The sequence below is a fragment of the Dromaius novaehollandiae genome, chromosome 7, assembly GCF_036370855.1.
Source record: "Dromaius novaehollandiae isolate bDroNov1 chromosome 7, bDroNov1.hap1, whole genome shotgun sequence".
Taxonomy (NCBI): domain Eukaryota; kingdom Metazoa; phylum Chordata; class Aves; order Casuariiformes; family Dromaiidae; genus Dromaius; species Dromaius novaehollandiae.
The window spans coordinates 3,310,332-3,324,677 of record NC_088104.1 but is presented as its reverse complement, the minus strand read 5'-3'; the positions used below and the strand labels follow the sequence as shown (position 1 = coordinate 3,324,677).

Genomic DNA, 14,346 nt, shown 5'->3' with positions numbered 1-14,346 from the left:
GTAGACCACTGTAAGCATAATTTATTAAGCATAATGCTTTTTCTATTTACACATGGGTAATTATTCATTATTTGTTTCTGTATGGTCTGACACTAAAGCTGTGGTATGTCTACCACAGTTGTGCATTTAGGAAGTATAATGTAAATGTTAGCAGTCGAAGGCAGTGCTTTAGGTAAGAGTCAAATCTAGCTGGGTGTGCTGTAAGGATTGTCACAAAATCAACAGCCATAGATTAAGAGTGATGGGAGATTTTTTGTTCCTTTTAAAGGTGATCTCTAACTCTGCATAGCAAGCCCAGCTGTCTTTTGCCATTCAGATTTATGAACCAATTGCTCCAGATGAGCAAGACAGCAGTTGAGAGACAGATGGCTTTATAAAATAAAAGAAAATGCTCTTGTGCTATCTTCACACGAATATAAAATCTATGCAATACTATTCCGATCTCTTTAGACCTTCCCTCTTTTTTTTTTTTTTTTTTTTTTTTTTTTGAGATTTGGATATAGAAGTTGCACTGAAGTTGGAATCAAACCTCCCAGAACCAAAAAAGCTTAAGTGAGCAATCTTACATCACTTGCTTCATGTATTAGCTTTAATTACATAATTTTTAATGTTGTAACTTTTTTGTACTAGTAAAAGAATGTACAGTGCTTTAAATGCTGATTAACTGGGGATATGCCAGAAGACACCTATTACTAAGCATCAACAGGCATCTGAATATTCTCCCACTCTTGTGTGTGTAGAACTTGGTATTGTAAAACAGGATAATTAGATAATAGGCTGATCCTGAATCCTGTAATTAACTTTGTATGGATGTATAACGGTGTGTCTCTTTAAAGTCAGTTGCAAGATTGGGAATTTAATAACAAACCTGTGTAGAAATTCATGTATAGAAATTAAATTTCCTGAAGACAAAAGCAATTTTCTTTGAATTATAGTTTTAAAAGATTAATCATTAACATTTCATAACATCAGTATAGCACTGACATATGCACAGAATATTTCTTACAGCCTAATATTTTTTTACACATGGTTTATTTTTAGCACAATTTATTTTTAACTATAGTCATTGCAACCTTTTATATTCTCTCTCGTGAAAGCTTTTGCACAAGAACACTTTCTAATGTATAGAGGGAGCAGCCATAATGGTCACTGATGATATTTTTATAAGTTTTTGTGAGGAATGTAGATGGCTGGAGTGTTGCACCTGTAGCAGAGAGGGGCAGTTCTGTGTGACGGGATGGTTGTTAGGAGTCAAGAGATTTGTGCTTGGAGCAGATGCAGGAAAGGGAGGTGACTGCTGGTTGTCAGAGTTACGGACATGGAGGAAAAAGAAAGCTGTGAGGAACAAAGAAGTTGCTGATAGCTCTTTATATAATGAAAGCAAGTAATATGCCAGGATTTCTGTTTGAATGAATGAGGTATGATTAGTTAAATGTAAAATTTTGAGGGCCTTCAGGACTTGTGCTGTTTTGGAAAGGCTGGATTTCTTCTGAGGATGATGTCTGCCTAAAGAGTTAGGGGAATATCTTGGGATGGAAGCTGGTGTGTTGTTCTATAGCAGTATGGTAACTAAGTGAAAGAAAAAAAGTTGGAGAGATTTGTGAAATCTCTGTGCCTGGCTTTACTACAAATGAAGAAGAAAAACACCAGTGGAGGAGAACTTCCTTGGCTAGAGGACTGATGGCACAAAAAGAAATTAAAAATGAGAACAATGTTTAAGTGGTACGTTCAGTGAAAGGGTGCCCTTCCCTTAGACAGGGAACTGTGTAGACATCAAGAAGTGCCAGCATTTACACATTGATTCAAGAAATCCAGTCAACAAGAATAAAAAAAACTGAACTGCTGGTGCTACCTGTTACACAGGTGATAAAAACACATGGAATAGCACTCATGTACGTTAGGATTTGTGCTGTTAGGGAAAGAGAACTAAAGGAAAAGGTAGAGAAATACACATTTTAGTGATGGGAGAAACTATAATGGAAAAAAAATAGATACATGAATTTGATATGTAACCCTGGGAATCTGTGGTATAAGTCCTGCAAAGCTCCCTGAAGATTGCATTTGGACAAGAACAGAATTCACTCAGTATTTTATAAAATAGTACATTATGCAGAGAAATGTATGGTTATGGAAGACTTTTTCTCTTCAGATTTAGATTACAGGACAGATCCTGTCCTTCTGGTGAAGGATCAGATGCAATACCAGCAAAATCATTCACCAAATAGCAACGAGAGTCACTGCTGTTTTAGATTTGCTTCTTGGCAAATAGGGAATTTTAGAAGAGATGGTCGAAGGCTGATTGTGCATTAAGTCAGTACAGGTACTGCCCCTCTGTTTGCTAACATGACTCTGGTTGGGAGATAACTGTTGAAAGCACTTAATTTTGTAACAGATTTATCTGTAACCTACTTAAGTAAATTGATTTTTGGAAAGATTATTTCCTCAACTTAGAGAAGACTTGGAGTAGCTTGCTCTAGTTTTCAATGCACAGGAATATTTAAAATAGCTTCTGCATTATATTTTCACTTATATTAAGAAAGCAACTGTTTTGGTGTTTCCTCGAATGCTAGGCACTGTACTGACAGAAAAATAAGCTTTATATAAAAATAAATAAATGTATGACAGGTCTTTCCTGGAGAGTGCCGAACCCGTGTATCAATAAAGAGCCACTGTTTCAAACTAAATGGTTCTCTTGCCCTTGTTATAATAAGTGAAGATGGGGGAACTGAATTTGAGGAACTCTTGAGCGAGATGAGGTCTCTGAAACAGTCCGACCCCTCTGATCAGTTGTGTAAGGTTTTTTCTAGTCTTGTATGCTCTGTCTAGAAAAGCAAGTTGGCCTCCTTGGGAATTACACCTTTGGAAGGATTCTCTGTTCACTCTAAAATCAGACAGACCATAGGGATACAAGAGATGATTAGGATGAATGGTGGAGGAAGAAGTTACCAGGAATTTGATAGCTAAGATGGCTTATGACAGCAAGCTGAGCCTTAGCTGGCTGGCTTAACTCCTAGAGTGAATGTCAAATGCAACTCGGGTCACTTGTGGGACTGGAGGTAGAAGTAGGATTCAGGCAAAAGCTCTAGAGCTGTACGCTGTGGTCGGTGTGTCGTGTTTGGCTCCTGGTCCGCTTCAGCGGCCATCGCCAGGGACTCGCTCACGTGGTTGCCTGTTCAGCTACCGTGTCCCTCCGTGCGGAGGAGACCTGCAGCCGGTGCCTTCTCAAGAATTTTGCTTATGGCGTGAGCTTTTGCCTTTTATAGAGATATTTTTTTTTTCTAGAGTGCAATACAATGTAGAGGTAACTACATTATTTGGGGGCAGCCTGAAAGATGATCTTTGATTAAAGCCTTCAAATCCTGGGAGGAGTGACACAGTAATCTAAACCAGAGCTATCTAGGAGCGGAGACCAAAAGACTATTAATTTCACATTGACTTTTTATGCTATCCTCTTGTCTAACTGTACTGAAATACTACTAGGAAGATTCTGAACTTGGAAGCTAAAATTTTGGTAAATAGAGCCTTTTGCAAGAAACATTAGAACAGTTGCACTTAACAGTGACCTTAAAGACTACTTCGGGGTGTGGTAGAAGTGTCATCTCCTCTAGGACTCTTCAGTAGTTACCTTGGCAGAAGCAAATGATACTTAAATGTGATAATTAACATCTGCTGCTCTGTAACAGGCTAAAGTTGAGTTCAGTCTGACTCCTGAGTAATTATCAGGTGATAGGTACTGAACTGGGTAGGATTTAAACATGTGAAAGCGGAGTAGGCAATTATTACCCTAATCTTCCTTGTACCTTGAAACAGGGTTTGGTGACACCATGGTCTGTGTCAAACTGAGAGGGAAGGGAGGCGGAAAACACGAAGCTGAGGCATAGGCTAGCCCTTAATTAGAGGAGGGGCTGATACAGGGGCTGTTCTCTGCCTCTGTGTAGTTCATAGAACAGCAGCTTTGAGTCTAGACCGATACCGTTCCATTGCAGTCAAATAATAGCTAGTTACGGCTAAATGCTTTTTAGGTATTTCTTCCTGCCATATAAGCATGTTTTAAAACATTTTTATAATAGACCAAAAGATATATTTAGGAATTTGATACCTCAGAACTTAAAAATTGCTTTTTTTTTTTTTTTAAGTCCCATTTTAGTATATTTAAAGCCTGTTTTAATGTAGCAGCAGTAGAGGAGTTTCAGTGCTGAACTCTAAGCCATCAGTCTTTCTTTTGGCATTTATTTGAAATGGAATTTCTGCACAACTATGAGTATTCTGTCTAATAAATGAATGAGACAGACCCTGAAGGACAGAATACTTTTTATTTTATTGTTACCTTGGTGTCTTTTGACAAGATGGTGTTCCTGCAGAGTATAGGTATTTGAGATGAATGACAGCTTAATGTTTGAAAAATGTAGTTCAAAATAAAATGCTAAAATGTATTGGGAATGGGAATCTTTGGGAAAAATGGGAAAACGTGAATCTTTGAAAAGTGAATTCTCTTTTTACTTGCTCATAAAAGAACTTTGTTCTCAGATTAGCATAGACTGCACAAAATTCAGGTTTAACATCAAAGATTTGACAGTATTTTTGATTTCTCGTATGTGCTGTTTCTTGTAAAAACAGAATTGAGAACAGCTTTTCTGACTTCACCCTTCCCTTCTGGGAGTGTGGTGCTACTGGGATTGCAAACATACATTCTCACAAATGGGCAAATGCCTTATGTCACTCTTAAATTCCTGCTTCATTTAAATAAGTTTAATAGGGTAGAAAATACTGTTCAGGTGAAATTTTTTTTGAAGGAAGGAGATACTTAAGTTGTAAGGTCAGACTGGATTTGCTAAGCAAGCATAAGCAATGCTTTGTGTTACTTGCAGATGTATTACGATTTAGATCTGAAGATTGGTTTTGCCATTGTGTATTAGTTTCCCTCCCTTTCAAGTAAGGATTAGTGTATAGCTCTATGCTTACTACTTAAATATGTCGAATGGTATTCCCTTTATGCTAGTACCTACAGGACGCAGTCTGAGTATATTGTTGAAATAGGTGGTTTGGGAATGTCAGGCATATGCTTCCTTTGCAAAGCCAGCTCTGGTATCAGAGACTCTGTAGGAAGGGACGTTGTACAGGAGTGAACTGAGGGTGCTCGCTGGGGGAGCGAGAGAAGAAACCCAGCTGAATTCACCATATCAGCATGCTGCTTCCTCAGCTATGATTTCTAGGATACACAGAAATTCTTTTCCACGTTTTCAGAAACAAGTAAGGTTTTGCTGTTGAATAAGCAGTGCTTTGTAAAGGACATTACCTGGTTGATGTGGCCGTGGTAGAGTTTCATTTGACATATGATTAACAAAAATGACAGACGTAGTTACTAGAGAGAAGAACACCAAAGGCAGAAGCTTCTTAAAAGCAGTGACAGCTGTGAATCCTTTTATTATAAGTTGATTTTTATGCTTAAAAAACAAAGCTAAGAAATTTAGCTTGACCTGTCCTTTACAAAGGAATTTATGAAGCTCTTTGGAAGCATCTAAAACACAACTAATGTATCTTGTTTTCACCCCCTTGTTACCCAGCATCGGTCCATGCTTGCGTTTTAGAGGTTTTTGTCTTGTGCAGACCCATTTAACAGTGGCGTTGCTTTCTTTTTCCATAGTAACAGGGGGTATCACAGAGGAACAGTTTCAGACACATCAACAGCAGTTAGTTCAAATGCAGAGGCAACAACTTGCTCAGCTTCAGCAGAAACAGCAATCTCAGCATTCCTCACAACAGACGCATCCAAAAGCACAGGTAATGCACATTTAAAATGTTTTCATATGTTTCTATCTCCTCCTTTGATAGAAGCTCCCTTCCCTTCTGCTGACTGTTTATCATCTCTGTTACAAGCCAAATGTAACACTTCAATAAATACATTGAACTTTAGAGTGAATATAGAATAGATTTTGGCCAAGATGTTTTTTTTCCAGTTTGTATAGTACCTGCAAGGTAATTTCTGCTCTGGCCACTATGAATACTTTTTCTTTTTCTTTCTTTGCAGAATGAGATAATATTTTCAGTTCAACATCAAAACTTTTTTTTACTTCTTAAAAAAAAATTTTTTTTTCAGTGCAGCCATGACATATACCTTAAGGTTGAGTAGGAAGCTTCATGTTTTAGTATTAGTGGTGTCCACAGGATTAGTCAATGCTCTGTAAATACATACTATTATCACTGTTTTTATACTCCTGTGTAGACATGCTCTGAAGGAGACTTGTTTGTTAAAACTACTTTATGTAATGTAATATGCTCTGTTTTCAGCAAAAGTTTGAAAGAGTGCTAAAAGTTGGTAGTTTCTGAGAGGAAAAAGATAGCCTTATGTATTTAGATTCCTTTCTCTTCCCCTTGTAGTGGCCAGTGGTGGTACTACACTTTCTAAATGAATCACATTTTTCCCTACGTAACACCTAGTGAGGGAAGAGCATTCATTTTCCATCATGCTTAGTTGTCTGATATTTTCTTACAGAGAAAATCTAGAAGCTGTTATCTATTACTAGGAGAGCTTTTTTTTTTCCTCCATATGTTATGAGTGTTCTGTGTCTGGTTGCTAGTGCTGTACCTCCCTCCCGCCAGTGTTTTCTTTGGTTAATCCTTCTGTGTTAGTGGCTATTGATTTCAGTTTATGTAAAATACAAAATTGCAATATTTAAACAGAACAGACAAATTTTGAATTTTTAAGAGACTTTGAACATCTATGAGAAGTCATTTTCTCAGCTAATATAAACTGGAACTGCAGAATGAAGCAATTAGATGACTTGTCCTTGCAGGGTGTATAGTTGAACTTTAAAACCAGTATGTAACATTCTGTCAGGCTACCTGGACTATGAGAAGATGTAAACTTCCAGAATTAAGTCGGCAATTACGCTAGGCAAAAATTACTTGATAGGGTACTCGTATACTGTAAATACCACAAATTCTTTAGACTTGCAGTTGCAGAACATTTGCTGAGCAGACATAGAAGAGAGAGAAGGAAACTTATGTCATAGTTATTTTCCTGGAGGAAACTGCTCAAGCACAGCATTAAATTGATATACCCTTCTAAGATACCATTTGCACTGACTGGTTGAACTGGGGCTCTGCATCTAGTTGGAGGCTGATTTTCAACTTTTGAGAAGGATATGTGTGTTAAGTCTTCTGACCTGGAAATATTTCTGCTCTAGAAGATGAATCTATTTGTTCATTTGCTGGTAGTTTTGCACTATATTGATCCTAACATGGTATTTTGTCCTGTACCTGCATAATTACAAAGAAAAACTTCTTCATCTTCCCCCCCCGACAGGGCTCAAGCACCTCTGACTGTATGTCGAAAACACTTGATTCAGCCAGCGCCCACTTTGCTGCATCGGCAGTGGTCAGTGCACCTGCTCCCAGTCGCAGTGAGGTAACGAAGGAACAAAACACCAGCCACAACAATATTAATGGTGTTGTCCAGCCTTCAGGTGATGATTTCTTAAAACTAATAGTTTAGTGCAGAGCTGAGAATGTGTGAACTGTTCTTACTTCTGACTTCTAATATAGTGTATTTGAATTTTTTATTAAGTAGTAATAGTTTCAAATATTTTTCTTGGTGTGTTACAGCCCTTTAAAAGATTTTTTTTGCAATGGCTTTCAGCTTAGTACAATAATAAAACTACTGAGTGCTCTTTTACACTTAGAAGAGTGTTGGTTTTGGGCTTTTTTGGTAGGCTCTATATTTCAATATAACTGTTGCAATCAATCGTACAGTCAAAAACGTAAGTGATATGTTAGAAGCAGTGTGAATGTATAATTAAAAACAGCACCGCTTGTTTAAAAAAAATACACTTAAATACTTTTTATTATCTGAAAGGCAAATAGGAAAGTTACTACATTATTTGGTTATGAAGTTGTGTATTCGGACAAAAATCAAGCACTTACAGTGGTATTAAAAGAATTGCTCTAAATATTAGATTTTATTGCATTTAAGATTCCTCCCAAATTAGACCAAAAGTATACACGCTGGCATTTGCTACCTTCCCCCTCTCCCCCCCACACCTGAAACTCCGCTGTCAGCAGGCAGTAATGCCAGGCCTGCTGGGGTAGTTGCTGTGTTACTGAGACACGTGTTGTTTGGTATTTGACTGCCATAACAAATAAGCTTTTACAGTAATTTGTTGTTTAACAGCTAATGATGTGATTAGTTTTACAGACCTTCTGCCAGGGTGTTTTAATGATAAAATGCAATGAATAGAGGAGAGGGGAAAAAAAACACAGCTGAATGAAATCAATATGCTAGAACAGTTCCAGGAAAGGAAGGAAAAAAAAAAAAAAAAAAAAAAACACCTATGTATAACTCTCCATTATGTTATATCTGAGAGGGTAATATCTTGAGGGGTACAAAATTAGGCAAAGGTACGTTAGTGTGCCATGTTGGTACATGGTGCACAGCTTTATGGTTGATGAAAACCACTGCAATGTTTCCTTGTAAAACTAGACTGTTCCAAAGCTGTAAATGGGAATGATGTAGGATAGCTATTGCCATTTAGGATAGAAAGACTCTCTACAAGTCAGCTGAAAACAAATTTTTGCAGAAATAAAAAATTACTGGGAAAATGTATCCAATTTCATTGTGGTCAGAACCAGAGCAGTGAATAGCTAGGATACCAAAATAAAATTTGGGAACCTCTGGTTCAAATATATGCTGTGCCCAATCTGAAGCTGGAATTTTAATCTGAAGTTTCCTAAAACTGAGGAGTGCGAACAGGGCATTGGAACATAAGCCGAGAGGGATTCTCTACACTGCCTAGTCTTACACCCCTAATTTTGGTGTTTTGAGGGAGACTGGTCCTCAGAACTCAGAGTGATTCGGAGCATCTGAATTTGGCTCCTTCTGTCTCAGTCCATCTCTGAGGTTGTCTAGCTAAGGTGTTTCACAGTTGATTCCCTTTTATGGGAAATAAGGCACCTCATTTTAGGTGCCTTAAAGGGGCAGTAAGTTGGACGGTACAAATGTTCTTTGTGATACAGTAGCAATTTCTTTTTCTGCTGTTTTTGTGAATGAAAAAAGCTATGAAAGAATTCTGGTGTTAACTGGAAAAGTTTTTAAAATTTCACGTTTTTGAATCTTTAAAAAGCAGATTCTTGCACAGTTCCAGTGATATGTAATTAAAACATTACCCTTGAGGGGACTCTGTGGCTTTGGGATTAAGTAACAGGTTTTTTCTTTTCTTTCTCTTTCTAATTGGTAATGTATTTGTTTTGTAACAGGAACCTCTAGAACTTTGTACTCCACCAACATGGCTTTATCATCCAGCCCAGGGATTTCAACTGTACAGCTTGTAAGGACAGTCGGCCACACCACCACAAACCACTTAATTCCAGCATTATGCACAAGCAGCCCTCAGACGCTTCCCATGAACAATTCTTGCCTGACTAATGCAGTGCATCTCAACAATGTCAGTGTTGTTTCTCCAGTCAATGTGCATATCAATACAAGGACTTCAGCACCGTCGCCAACAGCCTTAAAACTTGCCACAGTTGCTGCCAGTATGGACAGAGTGCCAAAGGTAACTCCGAGCAGTGCCATCAGCAGTATAGCGAGGTAAGCGCCTACCTAGCAAGTTGCAGCAGAATTCGAGTTACCTCTGTGTTACACGAATGTCTCCATAGACATGTCCAGCTCTACAGTAGAGCACTTACTTGAAGCATTTTCCTCTTCTGAGAGATTTCTAGCATAGCATCAACCTCACAAAAACATGTAGCGGTGTTACCTCATCTTCAGCATGACTATGATAAACCGTAAGAGTTCCTGCAATGATGTCTTTTTTGCAGATTAGCATCCAAATAATTTATACTTACATTGGGCACACTACTTTTGGTAAACTTCAGTTTTGTGTAAATTGGCTTCATTTTGATGGCTTTCATTTGTCGCTTGTCATGGAACACTTTCGAGTAGATTCTGTCAAGCTGTGCAAATGTTCTCTCCAGAGCTCTGTGTACCCATATCGTAAGACGCAGTCTGGCACACGTCCATGAAAGATTTTTATGTTTATTCCCTTCGACCAGCCGAGGCACTATCATTTCAGGATACTTAATGGATATTACACAAGAGTGGCAGGAGCTTGTGCTTGGATAATGCTGTCTGAAAACTGCAATATTTGGGCTTTGTTTTAAAGGTCTTTGGATTTTATTATGTTATGAAAGTCACATTTGTTTGTGAATTGGAAAAGTAGAAAACAGTAGTCAATGTGGCTTACTCATTGTTCCACAAGAATTTTTTTTTTTTTTTGAGATGTTAAAAAGGGCTTTTGAGATGGAAAATTGTATGTATAACTTAGTCACTGTGTAGATTGGGGAAAAGATATTTTTAAAATGGCAATCATACCTTGAAACATTCCTTTGCATCATTAGTGCAATTAGCTCTTATTTCCCTTAGGTCAGAGGGATATTTCAAGTCACTGTTTAAAGTAGTACCTTCCTCCTAGCTGAATAGGTCTTATGCTTGTGCATAGAGAATAGTAATGACAAATTTAGAAAGAAATTAAGATTTCTTGTGCTAGTGCTGAAACAGAGCTGAAGAAAATAATCATGCTAGAACCATGCCTTGCTCACCAGCAGAGTGATTGGTAATTGATACTAAGTCATCGGAGCATGTCTTGGCTTTGCTTTTTCAAGAGACTTATTAATACTCTTATCCATAACTTAAGCTGATAATTTGTAGTTAAGTATTGAACTGGACTATTTTTATTAATAATTTTATAGAAAGGGTTGCAGTACTAGTGGAGTAAAAGCAGTTCTTAAATGCCAGTATCGAGTTATAAAGAAAAAAATCTGTTTTATCTGTTTGTTGTATATGTTAAGGTTTGTCCCTGATCCTCGTAACAGCTTTGTAAAAATACATAATGCCTGTAAGAAATAATTAAAGTTGTGTAAGGAACTACTAATGTTCTACCCGTAATTATTGAATATTTTTTTTTCTATTGCAGAGAGAACCATGAACCAGAACGACTGGGTTTAAATGGCATAGCAGAGACAACAGTAGCAATGGAAGTGACATAACCTCAAACCAGTGTCTCAACCTGTGCTAATGGTGTAGTTATTTATATTCCAACTGAATGCAAAATACAGCACTCTGTGGATCACAGAGAACTAAAATGGACCTAAATGGACTATCATTATATCGTATATTAAGTCGATATATAATGTAAATTTTGTAAAATTGGGAAAATCACTACCTTGTAAAATAGTTTATTTGTATCATCAATATTATTTCTGTTACTTGAATAGTAGATATTCATCATCATGCTTTTGCACTTGAATTTGCAACTGAATGGATTAAAAAATAATTCTTTAATGGGATCATGAGCATGAAATGGGATCCTGCATCACTTGTTTTAACTATTTATTTTGCCATGTTTACATTTTGTATCTTGTACAAATAAATCCAACTTTGTGTCTAAAAAGAAAAGTTAAAGATTCATAGCTAGGAAACAAAATTCTTGTAATTTTTTTCTAAAGGAAATGTAAAGTTTTCACTTGGTTCATTTTGTTTCACAATTTGACTAGATGGACTTTTTGGTAAATACTTTAGTGGCATTTCACTGTCAAATATGAAGTTCAAGGCAAAATAGTATTTTCTATTACTGTGCAGGGGAAAGGGATGGATCGATACATGCAAATTTAATGTAGTAACTCACTTTTCCATATATTTTGAATGTATATTTCTATTTATAATACCAGTTTATAAAAAATAATTACACAGGAAAAAAACTGTCTAGGAAAATTATGCATCTAGCACATATTAAATTGTGCAGATATGAGAAAATTTTCAACTGATTACATTTTATCTGGAGACTGCATATTTTAACCGGCTTTAAAACTGTAACACACCACATAAAGGATATTTTACCAGGTATGTATTGCATTATATATCATTGCAATAATTATTGGATGTCTAGATATCGAGCCATCCCAGGTGGTGGGTGGGGAGGGAGGGTTGTGGCAAGATTGTCTTTTCAATTTTGGAGAGTTTTCCTGTGGCTACAAGGCAAGTAACGGGTTGGAAAAAGTCTGACTGTAAGCGTTGGACACCTTCGTAGTGTAGTGTTTTAGTGACTTTTTTTTATACGGTTCTTGTAAATTAGATACGTGTAGTGGTGTTTCAGAATGTTTGTTTATGCACTAGTTCAGACAACTTTCCCTGTTACTTGTTCTTGATAAGTGAAAACTGCAGGGAAATAAAAATACATATCAAAACATGAACATGTTGCATATGTGTTTATTTCACAATGTGCAAATGATTTGAATGTAAATTTTAGCAGATATTAGCAGTCTTTTGATGATTTTTTTTTTTTTAACTAAAGCATGTACACTTCAACTGAAACCTTTTGGAGAAATAACATGATTATTTCCTGTCTTTAATGCCTCTTTCAGTATTCAACAGGGGAGGGATGGTCCAGTAGTTAGGACCCAAGACTTGGAAATAACTACAATGAGGGCAAGTTTCCTGTTCTGGCAGAAAAAAAAAATAAGGTTTTACTATGGGCAAGTCATTTGAATATTCCATGGTTTGGTTTGCTACCTGTAATTTGAATGATATTTCTGTATTTCTTAGAATCATAGGTTGTTTGAGGTTGGAAGGGACCTCTGGAGATCGTTTAGTCCAACCCCCAAGAGCTGGATACCTTCACAAGGCATTAGAAAATACAGATTGCAAGGCATCAAATGCTACAGTAAGGGCACACACAGACAATTGGGGCACTTCCGAAGAGAATTACTTGCAACTATTCTCAGTTGGAAAATCTGCTTCCTGCAGTATGTACTTTATCTTGTTATTCGGTCACAGGTCAGTTATGGGGGACGATACAACGTGAAAATTGCAGATTAATTCTTTCTACTTTAGGAATATCTTACAACTACATTCCTGCGATTTGAAACAAACTGAAATCATGTCCTATCGAGAGGTGACATATGCATAGATCTGTGCTGTGTTCTGATGATCAGTTTTAGTTGGACTACAGCTAATAATGCGAGTTTTTTTTCCCTTGAAAGCATCTAAAAGAATAATTTGTGCATCTTTTTTTAAACAAAAAAGGTATCATTTGTCTGTGTGCCATGCCATCAGCACATTCCTCTTCTTAGCTATTTATATAAAGAGCTTTCAATCTGTTTTGTATAAATGTTGTCTTATGTTCAGAAAGTTGTAAGTTCTGACAGTTAAATCATTTGCAAAGAAATACTAAGAGTTTGTCAGGAAGTCAGATGGCTAATTGTATTTTAGCTTAACTGATGTTTTATTTTCTAGTCATAATAATTGTATGAAGTCCACAAGGAGAGATTAATATTAGACTATATCTATTGAGAATAATTAAGGAGACCCTTGACACTTCAGTGTTAACTGCCTTGGTCAGGCAAGGCATGATGGTGGGATTTGGGTTGTCTGCACAAGGGAGAGGCATCTGTGCAAATACATACCCATTCATCGCTCTTCCTGCATTGTGCCTTTATCAGAATTACCGCTATCTGATAAGTTCTTTACGGGTACATGATCTTTTCATGTCTATTTAAGATTTTCTGTAGAACTAAATTTATTTCTGTGAATGGCTATATGATTTATGTAGTCTGAAGTAGGAATCAATTTCTTGGATGCAGAACTGAGCCTGAGAAAAGGGGGGGGGGGGGGAAGTTATCCTTTTTGATGTATTAAAAATAACCTTGCTTCTCTATCCAATTTAGACCTCAAACCCTGTTGCAGTTTAATAAAAGTATGAAGTCATTTCTTCTGAAGATTGAAAGCTGTACATTTACTAAAATATAGCTATTGAGCTCTGCAGAATAGACTTCTCACAACCAATCTGGATAAATTTCATTATAAATCGGACTGAAAGTGTCTCTAAAATTGCTGTGTAACTGATTTTTTGTATAGTCTAATTCTCATCTGAGCTAGAGCTTCTAACTTTTAATACATGGTGGAAAAACGTCAGGTGGAGAAAAGGATTTCTTTATAATAAACTCCAAAGGCTATGCGGGAAGTGTGCTGTATGTTGAATGAGTTTCACTTAAAGGATTAGTAATGATGTAGCTTTCCTGTAAAGCAGGCTATAATTCTCTTCTTAAGGATTTCTAGCAATAAATTAATTCTCTGCTTCAAGTGCCAGAAAAGGAGAGTGGTGAATAATACTGAAGTCCATAGAAATCTTCTACAAAAATAAAAAAGAATGCAGGCGTATTCTTGTTAGAAACTCTTCCGCTTTCTCTTGGTGTTGAAATACAGTTAGGAACAGCAATGATTGAGTTACTCGTGTGTGCTGTGTTAAAGGTGTGTATTGAGGATCTGATATTTCTGAATTTCCTTATTTGAAC

General features: G+C 36.8%; 1 protein-coding gene across 1 annotated transcript in view; it reads left to right on the top strand.

Moving 5' to 3' along the window:
* The window catches only part of EPC2 (enhancer of polycomb homolog 2), a 53,228-nt gene extending 40,982 nt beyond the window's left edge, over positions 1-12,246 (top strand). The window contains exons 11-14 of the mRNA XM_026097600.2: positions 5,645-5,781; positions 7,307-7,466; positions 9,253-9,586; positions 10,971-12,246. Coding sequence (XP_025953385.2) covers positions 5,645-5,781; positions 7,307-7,466; positions 9,253-9,586; positions 10,971-11,043 — 704 coding nt within the window. The 3' untranslated portion in view covers positions 11,044-12,246. The remainder of the gene's footprint in view (positions 1-5,644; positions 5,782-7,306; positions 7,467-9,252; positions 9,587-10,970) is intronic.
* The last annotated feature ends 2,100 nt before the right edge of the window (positions 12,247-14,346 follow it).